Source organism: Salmo salar, chromosome ssa16, assembly GCF_905237065.1.
Source record: "Salmo salar chromosome ssa16, Ssal_v3.1, whole genome shotgun sequence".
In the NCBI taxonomy this organism is placed as follows: Eukaryota; Metazoa; Chordata; class Actinopteri; order Salmoniformes; family Salmonidae; genus Salmo; species Salmo salar.
This window is the reverse complement of record NC_059457.1, coordinates 21,971,776-21,988,067: the sequence shown is the minus strand read 5'-3', so window position 1 is coordinate 21,988,067 and position 16,292 is coordinate 21,971,776. Positions and strand designations below refer to the sequence as shown.

The 16,292-nt window shown below is 42.3% G+C and overlaps 1 protein-coding gene across 1 annotated transcript; it reads left to right on the top strand.

Annotated features, from left to right (window-relative positions):
• Window positions 1-7,424: 7,424 nt before the first annotated feature.
• Window positions 7,425-9,313, top strand: LOC106573356 (achaete-scute homolog 1b). The gene has a single exon (XM_014148337.2). The coding sequence runs from the start codon at window positions 7,730-7,732 to the stop codon at window positions 8,339-8,341; it is 612 nt and encodes a 203-aa protein (XP_014003812.1). The 5' UTR covers window positions 7,425-7,729; the 3' UTR covers window positions 8,342-9,313.
• The last annotated feature ends 6,979 nt before the right edge of the window (window positions 9,314-16,292 follow it).

Here is a 16,292-nt window from a genome sequence, read left to right as displayed (position 1 = left end):
AAAATCGCAAATTCAACAATGAGTTGTTTGGAAGGAATCGGTGACAGTGGCTAACCGCAAGCTTTGCAACTGGGAAGTCAGACTAGGAAAATACGTTTTGAACTATCATCCAACTCGGAATTGTAAATATTTTTCTTTGATGACCAAATTTGCCAAAGAAGGACCGCCGCGGACAACAAGGTGAATCCAAAAATGTCTTATATGCTGCTGCATAAATGATGTAATATGCCATGGAAATATGGTCAGCCATATCAGCTATGTTTTATAAAAAGGCAGTAAATGAGGCGGAATGAATTGTTTCGCTGCCAGACAAGACTCCGCTGATAGCCAGGTGTAGCGGTGTTAAGGATTCACTCCATTGTGCTGGAAAAAAGCTCTGCTGTTACGACAGCTTTATGTAGGCCCTAAATGTTTGTGGGCACCGCTTGTCATCGTTATAGTGCAATTAATGTACTGTTTAGTGTTGTGTTGTGTAGTGGCTTTGTTGGCATGCATCTAAAAAAAATGGGGGGGGGGGGGGTTTGCCCCACCAAGATTGTCATGCTAAAATCGCCACTGATCATAACAAACATTTAGGATGTCAATCTGACACTTATACAGAGAGATCAGCATTTATTCCTATTTTAACAGCAGGCTGAGCCTGTAGAGCATCTGGCGGAAGTTGAAATGTCATACAGCACCTTGTTCTGGAGTTTTTGTTTTAGGTAGATACTAATTTATTTGGGATTGGGTCTTGGAAAGCATGTAATGGTAATGCATCATAATCATCAGTTTCTAGATTAAGGGAGACTGAATGACCCATCATGCATTTTACTCCCATCCTTCTGTGTCAATGAAATGTATTTATAAGGCCCTTTTTACATCAGCAGATGTCACAAAGTGCTATACAGAAACCCAGCCTAAAACCCCAAACAGCAAACAATGCAGATGTAGAAGCACGGTGGCTAGGAAAAACTCCCTAGAAAGGCAGGAGCCTAGGAAGAAACCTAGAGAGGAACCAGGCTCTGAGGGGTGGCCAGTCCTCTTCTGGCTGTGCCGGGTGGAGATGATAAGAGTACATGGCCATTTAAGGCCAGATTGTTCTTCAAGATGTTCAAACGTTCATAGATGATCAGTTGGTTCAAATAATAATCAGTGGTTGTAGAGGGTGCAACAGGTCAGTACCTCAGGAGTAAATGTCAGTTGGCTTTTCATAGCTGAGAATTCAGAGGTCAAGAGCAGGTGCGGTAGAGAGAGAGAGTCAAAAACAGCAGGTTCGGGACAAAGTAGTACGTCCGGTGAACAGGTCAGTGTTCCCTAGCCGCAGGCAGAACAGTTGAAACTGGAGCAGCAGCACGACCAGGTAGACTGGGGACACCCAGGAGTCATCAGGCCAGGTAGTCCTGAGGCATGATCCTAGGGCTCAGGTCCTCTGGGAGGGGAGTTAGACCTGTATGTGACAACTGTAACATTCCATTTGACTGGTTCTAAAGGGATTTTATGTATATCGGAATTCAATGACATGCTAGTTTTGTTTTGACACCCCTATCATGCTAGTGGATGGATGCTAGGCTATTAGGGAGCGAGAATGCACTGAAAGCATGTGTCACTGCTTAAAGAATTCTAATTGCAGGAAGTGTGTCTCATGTTATCCCCAGGAGTGGAAATTCACAAACAAACAAACATTTATCCCTATGCCAACTGTGGTTCATATGGTAAATTCTGAAGGTCCTTTCATTGCATTCACATTGAACAACACCTCCTGGGATCTTATGGGGATTTCAGGCATACAGAGGAAGACAAAGGCCCCTAGAACCCTGCAACTAGAAAAGTTTTAATCAGAAACTTTGAGTGCTTGCATCAGCAATCCACATATGTTGTTGGCCTAATGACTTTAAATCATATAATCGTTCTAATTTTATATCAAAGTTGATACAATGCAGATATATTTATTTATAAGTAAACATACATTTCACTACAGCCCTTTGAGTTCAATTCAAACATGACCTAATACATTCATTCATTCTACAAGGTACCCTTCTGCTTCAGCCGTGTAGCCACTTGCCTGGACAGTAGTAGTGGATTGGGTTGCAGTCCAGGGTTTGTGGGCTAACTATAACCCACAACATCTGCTATGAGTGACGTGCTATTGGTCGAGAGGATCCAGGGTGGCTCACCACAGATTGTTACTTAAGAAACTTCACTGTAAATACAAGATTATGCATTGTTCCTATTTATAACCCCACATCTGTGACAGTGAGCTGAGTGAGAGGGGGTGGGTACGCCCTCTTCTTGACGGGAGAACCTCTAATATTGTCTCTCAGCTGGGCCAAGAATAACAGTTCCTTTTTCCAACCATTCTCTTTTAATACAACCACACTGACATACAATAGGGGGAAACACCAGGATGTACAATAATCATATTTCCTCCTTATCCTAGATCTGTGTCCTCCCACCCACACGTAATGAGTAGGAAGCAATGGTAGGCTGCCACACAGTGATGAAAAAGCAAAAGTCATATCACTGTCTATTACTATTTCAGTCACTATCACTACAACCACTGTGGCAGTCTAGTACTCTCTCTATTTGTCTCAAGGAAGCCTCTATTTAGCATAGGTCAGACTATCTTCACTGCCTCAGTGAGCCTAATCAAGGCATCACACTCTGGTTTACCTGTGGTAAATGGACAAAATGTAGTCTTATTATACCTATACAATACATGCTCCACCATGTCTGTCTCAATAATGAGGAAGCGAAATTCACTCTTGCTGAACACTTCCCTCTTCCCTCTCATTGAAATTGTTGTTGTGCCCTAATCTGTGGCTTGTCTTTTTGTAGGAGCAGGCCCCTGTGGCTCTGTGGCCGGGCGTAGGCCCCTGGACCGGCACCGGGGATGGATGTAGTTCCCATTCAGACTCTAAAGTGCAGTTTTCACATCCCTATTCACACACATGCACGCACGCAGCCACACACACACACTGTTGGTGTGTTGCACAGGCCTTTGGTGGAGAATGGAGAAGTGTGGGTAGAGATTTACTCAAGTGTGTGTCAAGGTCAAAGGATTAATTCAGAAATGTTTAGGAAAATCTTTTGAAAAATATCTTAGTTGAAATCCTCTTCTTACTTTAATTTGTGATTAGCACTTGTCATACTAGAAAGTGCATGAAAAATGCATGATACCGGTAAGACAGTTTAGACACTGGATTGTGGCCAAACTTTCTTACCAGTTTCTTACCAGTATACCTAAATTATTCAGCATTTTGCAGCACAGAGAGGAGAGCATGTATTGTTGAGCAGACAATTAAGAGAGAGAGTTCTGTATCAAAGATCACCCGAGAATCCTGTATTTTAGGGAGTTTTGAGGGGGAAATCCAAACTGCTTTTCTTTGGAGATTGAGCCCATCCGAAACAACCACTTCTCTCTATTTTTCTCTCTGTCTCCCTCCACACCATTCTGCCATTCTATCTATATGTATACCTTCCTCTCTCTATATCAGTCTATCTGTCTCTGATTTTCTGTCTCTGTCTGTCTCTCCCTGTCTCCATCCTCTCTCAATTGTCTGCAATTATCAACACTATCTAAATAGACTGGTATGTTTAGTATCTACTGTAACTCTGTACCCCAGAGTATAGTCAGGTCTGATACGGTATACTGTACATATAAGCTGGTTTCATCACTATGAGTGCTTGTAAAAGGATCATAAAGAGATGTACTATACACACCCACGTGTCCCTGTATTGGCATAATACTGATCTAAGGGTTTTGGACTTCCTGTGGGTGTTTATTTTCTAATCTGTGTGAAGTTGGGTATTGCATCACCAGTTGAAACTAGTTTTATCCCCAGGTCCAGGTTTGACCAGCTCCTGACCTGCCAATGATAATAGGCCAACACAACTAACTGTCGGGTATATTTGATATTGTTTATATACAGTACCAGTCAAACGTTTGGGCACACCTACTCATTCAAGGGTTTTTCTTTATTTGTACTATTTTCTACATTGTAGAATAAGAGTGAATACATCAAAACTATGAAATAACACATGGAATCATGTAGTGACCCAAAAAATATTTTATATTTGAGATCCTTCAAAGCAGCCACCCTTTGCCTTGATGACAGCTTTGCACACTCTTGGCATTCTTTCAACCAGCTTCATGAGGTAGTCGCCTGGAATGTATTTCAATTAACAGGTATGCCTTTGTGGAATTTCTTTCCTTCTTAATGTGTTTGAGCCAATCATTTGTGTTGTGACAATGTAGGGTTGGTATACAGAAGATAGCCCTATTTGGTAAAAGACCAAGTCCATATTATGACAAGAACAGCTCAAATAAGCCAATAGAAATGACAGTCCATAATTATTTTAAGACATGAAGATCAGTCAATGCAGAACATTTAAAGCACTTTGAAAGTTTCTTAAAGTGCAGTTGCAAAAACCATCAAGCGCTATGATGAAACTGGCTCTCATGAGGACCGCCACAGGAAAGGAAGACCCAGAGTTACCTCTGCTACAGAGGATAAGTTCATTAAAGTTACCAGACTCAGATTGCAACCCAAATAAATGCTTCTTAGAGTTCAAGTAACAGACACAGCTCAACATCAACTGTTCAGAGGAGACTGCATGAATCAGGTCTTCATGGTTTAATTTTTGCGAAAAAAAACACTACTAAAGGACACCAATAAGAAGAAGACACTTGCTTGGGCCAAGAAACACGAGCAATGGAAATTAGACCGTGGAAATCTGTCCTTTGGTCTGATGAGTCCAAATGTAAGATTTTTGGTTCCAACCGCCATGTCTTTGTGAGACGCAGAGTAGGTGAACGGATTATCTCTGCATGTGTGGTTCCCACCGTGAAGCATGGAGGAGGAGGTGTTTTGCTGGTGACATGGTCTGTAATTTATTTAGAATTCAAGGCACACTTAACCAGTATGGCTACCACAGAATTCTGCAGTAATGCGCCATCCCATCTGGTTTGCGCTAAGTGGGACTATCATTTGTTTTTCCACAGGACAATGACCTAAAACACACCTCCTGGCTGTGTAAGGGCTATTTGACCAAGAAGGAGAGTGATGGAGTGCTGCATCAGATGACCTGGCCTCCACAATCACCCGACCTCAACCCAATTGAGATGGTTTGGGATGAGTTGGACCGCAGAGTGAAGGAAAAGCAGTCAACTCCTTCAAGTGTTGGAAAAGTATTCCTCATGAAGCTGGTTGAGAGAATGCCAAGAGTGTACAAAGATGTCATAAAGGCAAAGGGTGCCTACTTTGAATAATATTTTTTGGTTACTACATGCTTCCATAAGTGTTATTTCATAGTTTTGATGTCTTTCACTATTATTCTACAATGTAGAAAATAGTACAAATAAAGAAAAACTCTTGAATGAGTATGTGTTCTAAAACTTTTGACTGGTACTGTATACACTGATTGTACAAAACATTAAGAACATTTGCTCTTTCCATGACAGACTGACTAGGTGAATCCAGGTGAAATCTATGATCCCTTATTGATGTCACTTGTTAAATCCTCTTCACTCCATGTAGACGAAGTGGAGGAGACAGGTTAAAGAATAATACGCCTTGAAACAATTGAGACATGGATTGTGTGTGTGTGCCATTCAGAGTGTAAATGGGCAAGACAAAATATTTAAGTGCCTTTGAATGGGGTATGGTATTAGGTGCCAGGCGCACCTGTTTGTGTCAAGAACTGCAACACTGCTGAGTTTTTCATGCTCAACAGTTTCCCGTGTGTATCAAGAAGAAGGTGTTCTTAATGTTTTGTAAACTCAGTATAACCAGTGGAGGCTGCGGAGGGGAGAACGGCTCATAATAATGTCCTGAACGGAGCAAATGGAATGGCATCAAACACCCGGAAACCATGTGTTTAATGTATTTGATACCATTCCACCAATTCCGCTCCAGTCATTACCACGAGCCCATTCTCCCCAATTAAGGTGTCACCAACCTCCTGTGGTGTAGACCTACTGCACATTAAGAAACAAATAGGCCTACTTCATGAAGCACAGCTGATGAAAACACCTCATCACTATTCCCTATTGACACATTTAAATCAACCATTTAGTAGTCTATTGTGTTCTTGTTGGTGCATCATTTTAACTCGGAGACAAAATAATAATCAATAGCATAATAGGAAAGTGGCCTATTGAAATACGGTTCCTTTGAAAAGCCATAGCACCAATCTTGAAGTTTATGCACTGCTGCTCTCTACTGGCCGATAGCGATATGGAAAGATACAACGATTGTACGGCTTGATGTCTTATTTTCATCGCCAGAGGTCACTACCTGTTTATTTTTAACGCGACTTGACAAGATATTCGAGATGTCTCGTTGAATGTAATATTAGTTTACAATACACGACGAGAGCCTGAGAAGAGCATTGATTTAAATTTGAGACTATTTGTTGAAAATCGCCCAGTTCACTAACATTTTTTTTATGAGCGGAAAGAATGTTACGAGTTATCATACAAAATGTTGCATTCTATAAACATATGGAATAAGGAATAATCAAAATGCCTATTGTCCTTTTTACACATTATGTGGAGGATTAGGTTTGTGCAGCCATTTGACCATAAATAACGTAAGGACTGTTGCAACGTGCTGTCCAGTCGAATGTGGTGCTGAAAACGTCAATCCAACATTGACCAAGGGGAAAATCGCCTCAAACAAGAACACAAAGTTCAGGGTGGTACTTAAAGTTGTATATTTATTAATACGTCCAATGGCGTAATAACTGCCTTGTTAAATAGGCCTAGTTATAACATATTTGTAGCCTAAACACCCAAATCCATATTTGCGAATACACGTTTTACGAATGACAATTGAGGCTTGCATTTGAGTGTTGGAATGGCACATAATCTAACCGATCGTCAGCTGCCAATATTGCCAGGCAGTAGATGCTTGAATCTCTATGCAGACAATGTGCGCACTCGTTGTGCGGTCATTGGGCACGGCAGACATATCCACAACTCATATTACCTTAAATGAATCGTGTTTCTATGCAAGGTCTATAATTCTACACAGAGACACGCTTGCCTTTTTATTTTCCTCTTAATGGCTGTAGCCTGGATACCGGAGAGAGCGTCCTTGGTATTTGGGATTTTAAAGAGCGAGAGGAGAAGGGTGGAAGGGGAGAGACTGATAATTTGAAGACGGGCCAGGGGTACATTGTCAAATTCAAAAGGCATTTAAAGCACCAAACCATTCACTTTTTTCATTCTCTCCTATTTTTTTTCTTTCTCTCTGTCTTGCTTTCCTTTTGCCCGGTTGCAGGCCGTTTGAATCCACCACTGGGCTTTCAAGTTGGAGACATTGGAATGTAAATGAGCCCAGCGCGTGCTCCTGGCGCAGTGAAAGCTCGGGATTGTTTATTGAGCTCCTGGAGCCACGCGCCTGGCTCGCGGAGTCGGCTAGCAGAAGAATCACACAGCGGGGCGGGGCCTCGCGGGGAAGCGTGCATCTCCAAAGGGGTGGGGTGTGTGGGGCGCGTGTTGAAAAGAGGAGTGCTGCCAAAGTTTGGGTCAGATCGGCTCGTGGAGTAAGCAAGCGCGGTCAAGAAAGACTTGGACACCAAAAAGCCTCAGCGCTTCAGCTATAGCCACACGGTCCCCACGCGAAGGACACGAGAGCAGTGCACTGTCAACCTCTGTCTATATTTTCTTCTCTTCTTCTCTGTCAGTGAGGTTGCGCTGTTGCAAATCCCATCTGTCTGTAGGCCTGTCTCCCCACCGACCAAGATGGAGACTACCACCATCACCACCACGCAACTGGCGCAGAACGCATGCCCATTTGTACTGACGGAGAGACGCACCACCATCACCCTGCACGCTCCAGCCCAGGAGTGCGCTCTCCCCAATGACACCACTGCAGCCGGCTACCAAAGCAAGACCACTGTGCTGAAAAGACAGCGCTCCAGCTCCCCGGAGCTCCTGCGCTGCAAGCGGCGGCTCAGCTTTAACGGACTCGGCTACTCCATCCCACAGCAGCTCCCCGTTGCCGTGGCTCGGCGAAACGAGCGCGAGAGGAACCGAGTTAAGCAGGTCAATATGGGCTTTCAGACGCTGCGTCAGCACGTGCCCAACGGGGCAGCCAACAAGAAGATGAGCAAAGTGGAGACGCTGCGGTCCGCCGTGGAGTATATTCGAGCTCTGCAGCAGCTACTAGACGAGCATGATGCTGTGTCAGCCGCCTTTCAGTGCGGGGTGCCTTCCCCTACCATCTCCAACAGCTACTCGGCCGAGCCAGAGTCACCCCACTCCACCTGTTCCTCCGACGAGGGGAGCTATGAGCCCCTGAGCTCTGAGGAGCAGGAGCTGCTGGACTTTACCACCTGGTTCGACAGATACTGAGACACCGGTAGCCTAATTGTCGTTACCATCCCACAGCACCTGTGTATAGGCAGGGCACCTGTGTATAGGCAGGGGTTTCTTCTAACAGAAGTGACTCGGAAGTTGAAAATAATGTCAAGTTATTCGATTCACTCTGCAAGGCGAGGCACCCGTGAACACTCTCTTGGCACCGACTTGCTCTCTCTCTCCCCTCACCAGGCAGCGTTTGCAGGTGGAAAGCAATAAGAAAGGGGAAAGTAAAGCAGAGTTACCGTTGCTATGCTACAAGAGAGGAGGGAGTACGAACGGCCCTTTGGTTCCCCTCGGAACAACAGGGGAGATACTGTGTGCGCTCACGCATGGACAAAGCGTCGAATGACTGCAGGGTGACGCTTGGAATTATTTATTTATTGATGACTTTGAATAAGTGCATTAATAAATGACACAGCAGCGGCGCAGTCCGCACAGTAGCCCAGAAGAGGTACACGGTTGTGGCTCAAGGACTTTGCTGTTGACACCAGTTTCAGATAAGGGCAAGACTCCTTCAACTGACTGCATCTGATGGGAAGATTGTATCGAAGATGACCCGCCATCTGAAATGAACTTTGTTGGTGTACATTGTCTGAAATTGAAATTCTTATTTTTAAATATAAATACTTATTTTTGTTAATTGAGATCAATGCAAATGTTCTGCAACCACGAACACTGCCACTTTGCTGACAGTGAGAGCTCATGAGAAGTGATAAATATGACTGGACAACTGGACAATTGAATTGGCACATATGTCTGTGTCATGCGATTGGTCACAATATCTTTACGATCCTCCCGTGAAAGATTGAAGGGTTTTACGTGGTATGGAGACCTTTATCAATGTATGCACTTGCTCTCCGTTTTTCGTAGCCTCCTAAAGTGTACATATGCGATTTTAACAGATATATTTTGTGTAAACAGTTTTTTTTTATGAATAAAGATATCTCTATTTATATGAAATTATATGATGTTGTTGCATTATTATGTGGACCCAGTTTTAAATTTATTTTCTCAGCCTTGTCAAATAGTAGGTATAGGCCTGACAGGCATACTCACAAATAATAGGCTATATGATTTGATTATTATGTCGACACACCTGAATCATATTTGCAAATATATCTGAGGGTCAGCACTGAGCAAACAGAGACTTCTTCTGAGGTTCTATTCAAAGGCCAAGTCTGACCATTTACCAAGCTGTTTTGGCACACAAGGGAGAACTGCGCAGCTGTGTGAATACTCAATAACCATTTAAAAACGTGCACCATGCCTTGCACTTTGTCTGTGTAAAGAACGGGGAGATTAATATTACGTTTCATGCACTGCATTGTTTCTTTTTCATTCGCTTTCTCTCCGCCCAATAACACGGAGGGCCTGGAGCGGAGGGTGGGAGGGAAGGCGATATATATATATAGAGAGAGAGCGAGATAGAGAGCGGGCGGGCGATAGAGAGAGAGATGGAGGGAGGGAGGGAGGGGTATATACTATTCACTTTCTTCAAAGGGCTAGGCCCTATAGTCACTTTGAAATATGGCTCAGCGAAAGTCAGGAAGACAATGCAGCGGGTCAAAAATTCTTATTGGCCGATTGAGAACAGTCTAAATAAAACCTTGGTTTGTAGACTACTTTTATCCCCGACTGTGTTTTTCAGGGTGCACACAACCCAATCAAAAAGCCCATCTCCTGTGAAATGGAGAGCACAACACCCCATTGTGCGCACTATTGTGTCTGCCTTTGCGTCTCATTATGCGTATTATGAGGGAGCCTCCATTGTAAATAAACATCGATGCCAAAACCTACGAGGCAGAAAGAGAAATAACTTGTTTAATTTCACCGGGTATAGGCTACTTTATCTCTCTTTGGAATCATAATATAACCCAACTGTAAGAGCTGGGATCGAGGCTGATATAATATGCAAGGCCAATATGTTTTGCGTAATTTGCGTTGAATTCTAAAACATGCTGACCCTGGATTTACAAAACGGATACCAACATTTTAATAAGCAATGGAATGAGTCTACACTCTTAGAATAACATCATCTGGATGCTTCATATACATGGCACCCTTTAAGGCTCTATATGGAACTGAAATTGGTTCCATATAGAACCTTATATGGAACCCAAGGGTTCTATATGGAAACACTTTTGAAGAAGAACCCCTGGGCTTCTGTTCAAAGAACCCTACAAAGGGGTTCTACACTGAACAAAAATATAAATGCAACATAAATGCACCAATCTTAAAGATTTTACTGAGTTACAGTTCATATACTGAAATCAGTCAATTGAAATAAATTCATTAGGCCCTGATCTATGGATTTCACATGATTGGGAATACAGTTATGTATCTGTTGGTCACAAATACCTTTTAAAAAATAGGTTGGGGCGTGGATCAGAAAAACAGTCAGTATCTGGTGTGACCACCATTTGTTTCATGCAGCGCAAGACACATTGAATTGATCAGGCTGTTGTCCCACTCCTCTTCAAAGATGCTGGATATTGGCGGGAACTGGAACATGCTGTTGTACACTTCGATCCACAGCATCCCAAACATGCTCAATGGGTGACAAGTCTGGTAAGTGCGCAGGCCATGGAAGAACTGGGACATTTTCAGCTTCCAGGAATTGTGTACAGATCCTTGCTAGTAGGGGCCGTGTGTTATCATGCTGATCCATGAGGTGTTGGTGGAGGATGAATGGCACAACAATGGGCCTCAGGATCTCATCACGGTAGCTGTGTGCATTCAAATGGCCATTGATAAAATGCAATTGTGTTCATTGTTCGTAGCATGCCCATACCATAACCCCAGTGCCACCATGGGGCACTCTGTTCACAATGTTGACATCAGCAAACCGCTCGCCCACATGACGCCATGACGTCTGCCATCTTCCCAGTACATTCTTAGAAAAAAAGTTGCTACCTAGAATCTAAAAGGGTTCTTTGTTGTTCCCATAGGAGAACACTTTGAATAACTATTTTTGGTTCCAGGTAGAACCCTTTTGGAACCCTTTTTTCTAAGAGTGTACATGTAACCGATGTGAAATGACTAGCTAGTTAGCGGGGTGCGCGCTAATAGCATTTCAATCGGTGACGTCACTCGCTCTGAGACCTTGAAGTAGTTGTTCGTGACGTCACCGATTGAAATGCTATTAGCGCGGCTTTTGGGGAGCGATGGGCAACGATGCGTCGAGGGTGGCTGTTGTCGATGTGTGCAGAGGGTCCGTGGTTCGAGCCCAGGTAGGGTCGAGGAGAGGGACGGAAGCTATACTGTTAAATACAGTTGAAACCTGGATTAATCCGTGAAGAACACACTTCTCCAGTGTACCAGTGGCCATCAAAGGTGAGCATTTGTCGACTGAAGTCAGGTCAAGATCCTGGTGAGGACGACGAGCATGCAGATGAGCTTCCCTGAGACGGTTTCTGACAGTTTGTGCCGAAATTCTTTGGTTGTGCAAATCCACGTTTTCATCAGCTGTCCGGGTGGCTGGTCTCAGGCCGCAGGTGAAGAAGCCAGATGTGGAGGTCCTGGGCTGGCTTTGTTACACGTGGTCTGCGGTTGTGAGGTCGGTTGGACGTGCTGCCAAATACTCTAAAACGACGTTGGAGGCAGCTTATGGTAGAGAAATTAACATTCCATTTTCTGCAACAGTTCTGCTGGACATTTCTGCAGTCAGCATGCCAATTGCACTCTCCCTCAAAGCATGAGACATCTGGGGTGTTGTGTTGTGTGACAAAACGGCACATTTTAGAGTGGTCTTTTATCGTCCCTAGCACAATATGCACCTGTTAGGTGTGGCATCTTGTCAAAGGAAAAATGCTAACTAACGGCGATGTAAACAAATTTGTGCCCAACATTTGAGACAAAAAAGCTTTTTGTGCTTATGGAACATTTCTGGATCTAACACTTTACATGTTGAGTTTATATTTTTGTTCAGTGCATGTAGAACCTTTAGGGTTGCCATATACAGTTAAAGTTGGAAGTTTACATACACCTTAGCCAAATACATTTAAACTCAGTTTTTCACAATTCCTGACATTTAATCCTAGTAAGAATTCCCTGTCTTAGGTCAGTTAGGATCACCACTTTATTTTAAGAATGTGAAATGTCAGAATGATAGTAGAGAGAATCATTTATTTCAGCTTTTATTTCTTTCATCACATTTCCAGTAGGTCAGAAGTTTACATACACTCAATTAGTATTTGGTAGCATTGCCTTTAAATTGTTTAACTTCGGTCAAACGTTTCAGATAGCCTTCCACAAGCTTCCCAAAATAAGTTGGATGAATTTTGGCCCATTCCTCCTGACAGAGCTGGTGTAACTGAGTCAGGTTTGTAGGCCTCCTTGCTCACACACGCTTTTTCAGTTCTGCCCACTGAAAAATGGGATTGAGGTCAGGGTGTTGTGATGGCCACTTCAATACCTTGACTTTGTTGTCCTTAAGCCATTTTGCCACAACTTTGGAAGTATGCTTGGGATCATTGTCTATTTGGAAGACCCATGTGCGACCAAGCTTTAACTTCCTGACTGATGTCTTGAGGTGTTGCTTCAATATATCCACGTAATTTTCCTGCCTCATGATGCCATCTATTTTGTGAAGTGCATCAGTCCCTCCTGCAGCAAATCACCCCCACAACATGATGCTGCCACCCCCGTTCTTCACAGTTGGGATGATGTTCTTCAGCTTGCAAGCCTCACCCTTTTTCCTCCAAACAGTTATATTTTTGTTTCATCAGACCAGAGGACATTTCTCCAAAAAGTACGATCTTTGTCCCGATGTGCAGTTGCAAACCGTAGTCTGGCTTTTTTATAGCGGTTTTAGAGCAGTGGCTTCTCCCTGGCTGAGTGGCCTTTCAGGTTATGTTGATATAGGACTCGTTTTACTGTGGATATAGTTACTTTTGTACCTGTTTCCTCCAGCATCTTCACAAGGTCCTTTGCTGTTGTTCTGGGATTGATTTGCACTTTTCGCACCAAAGTACGTTCATCTCTAGGAGACAGAACGCATCTCCTTCCTGAGCGGTATGATGGCTGCGTGGTCCCATGGTGTTTATAATTGCGTACTATTGTTTGTACAGATGAACGTGGTACCTTCAGGCGTTTGGAAATTGCTCCCAAGGATGAACCAGGCTTTTGGAGGTCTACAATTTCTTTTCTGAGGTCTTGGCTGATTTATTTTGATTTTCCCATGATGTCAAGCAAAGAGGCACTGAGTTTGAAGGTAGGCCTTGAAATACATCCACAGGTACACCTCCAATTGACTCAAATTATGTCAATTAGCCTATCAGAAGCTTCTAAAGCCATGACATAATTTTCTGTAATTTCCCAAGCTGTTTAAAGGCACAGTCAACTTAGTGTATGTGAACTTCTGACTCACTGGAATTGTGATACCATGAATTATAAGTGAAATAATCTGTCTGTAAACAATTGTTGGAAAAATGACTTGTGTCATGCACAAAGTAGATGTCCTAACCGACTTGCCAAAACTATAGTTTGTTAACAAGAAATGTGTGGAGTGGTTGAAAAACAAGTTTTAATGACTCCAACCTAAGTGTATGTAAACTTCCGACTTCAACTGTATGTATATAAATATATCTATTTACACAAGAAATATATGGGGGATTGGAAAAGATACAGACAATTATATCGATGGAAGCTACAATCGCTCCGTTCGACACGATGGGATGTTTTTTGTCAGTAAAATTAATAATGTGAGAAATGTCTTTGGAAACACCTTTATGCCCAAATGTTGATTTAATAACCAATATATCGAAGTAAACTTGGAGTCACGCAATGATATGGTGTGTGGTCCTCCCACTACGACTCGGGAAATCATGCAGTTAGGCTACAGATGAAATAAGTTGTAATCAACTTCACAGGGTGGCGAAAGCGCACAGTGATGAGTTTGATGCTCCTTTCCAATAAATATCGAGGGTCTAATTCTAGTTAAATGATCGACACTTGACTGCCATTGGACAAATAAAAATATTCTTGCTCAAATCCATAATATTCTCATCATGTAGCCGAGACTAGCATACCCACACAGCCTACCCACACTGTATTTAAGCACTACTGCGGTGTAGTTAGCTTTATATGAAATATTCTGACTTTGCTCGTCAATACCTCTTAAAGGGAAAGTGCAATAATTATGTAAATGATATAGTCTGAATAATTTGATGATAGTGAAGAAGTTACACGCTTTGTTATTGCAATTCTGTGTGTATTTTTGTTTTTAGGCAAAAAAATTACTTAAAACGTTAATAGCTTCCACCCCGTATCACTTGAATAAATACAACCAAGTGTTATTGGTTCAGGGACTTCGTCTGTACAGTCTATGGCAACTACATTTGTATTTTTGACTTTGGCTATTTTAAACACATTTTATTTCATTATATGTAAAAAAAATACTTGGATAAAACTTAATTAGCTTCAACCCCATATGATTTTCATGAATACAACCATCTGCTATTGGTTCAGGGACGTTGTCTGTCCAATCTATAGAAATTACCTTGGCATTGTTTGACTTTGGTTAATTTCTATAAATTTAAATTGACTTTACATAAAAAATACTTCCTTAAAACTTCAAAAGCATCCACCATAGGACTCTCATGTAAAAAATTTACTGCTATTGGTTTTTAGGGACCATGACTTTACAATCTATCGCAATTAATTTGGTGTTTTTTTGAGTTTGGCTATTTTCTACTAATTTCATTTCATTACATGTAAAAAATTCTTGATAAATATTTCAATAGCACCCACCCGATATGACCTCCATGAATACAACCAACTGTTGGTTCAGGAACCGCTTCCCTTCAATCCAGGATCCTAACTCAAGCCCAGTTTTTCTGGTCTGCATCAGCCTATGTAGCCACATCCCCTAACATGTGAAACCCAGTTCCAGAACCACCAGAGGCTAGCTGTCCTCTAGAACCTTCCCTCATGGCCAGTGAGCCAGTGCCTACAGATGCTATCAGACCTCTGCCAGAACCTTTAGCTGCCAGTGGGCCAGAACCATCTGAGGCTAGCAGACCTCAGCCAAGAACCTTTTCCAGTGGCCAGAGAGCCCGTTTCCCCCTTCTTTTTGGTGACTATTCAACTATGCAGCCCTCCTCCAGTTCCACCATCAGATGCATTCCAGTGTTTGTGGAAGTTTTTGTTATTTGTAACTTTTCCTTTTGTTTTCCCTTTGATGCGTTATACTGGAAGTAAATTGTGTTCCTTTTACATTGCACCTTTCATTTGAGTGCACTATGATTGTTGGAATGTTTCTTGGATTGTTTGTTCAATTGTTTGTTGGATTGTTTTATATAAATTGTTTGCCCGAGTTAATTGATATTACCATGTGCTCTCCACCTTAATCCATTACCTAAGCATGTTTGTATACATATGGATTCCTTTATTTAGATTCCTTTTACCTATAATCGTTTCATACATTATTGATTAAATTTGGATGTATATGCCTTTAAATATTTTAGGTGATTGTTCCTTTTCTCTATTGTATATTGAATTAAACTATAAACGCAACATGCAACAATTTCAAATATTTTACTGAGTTACAGTTCATACAAGGAAATCAGTCAATTTAAATAAATTCATTAGGCCCTAATCTATGTATTTCACATGATTGGGAACACAGATATGCATCTGTTGGTTACAGATACCTTAAAATAATAGTTAGGGGCATGGATCAGAAAACCAGTCAGCATCTGGTGTGACCACCATTTGCTTCATGCAGTGCGACACATCTTCTTCACATAGTGTTGATCAGGCTGTTGATTGCACCCTGTGGAATGTTAGCCTACTCCTCTTCAATGGCTGTGCGAAGTTGCTGAATATGGGCGACAACTGGAAAACGCTGTCGTAGACGTCGATCCAGAGCATCCCAAACAAGCTCAATGGGCAGTGGTGTAAAGCACTTAAGTAAATATACTTTAAAGTACTACTTCAGTAG

Coding starts and splice junctions, on each gene's coding strand:
- LOC106573356 (XM_014148337.2), top strand. CDS start 7,730: ATGGAGACTACCACCATCACCACCACGCAACTGGCGCAGAACGCATGC.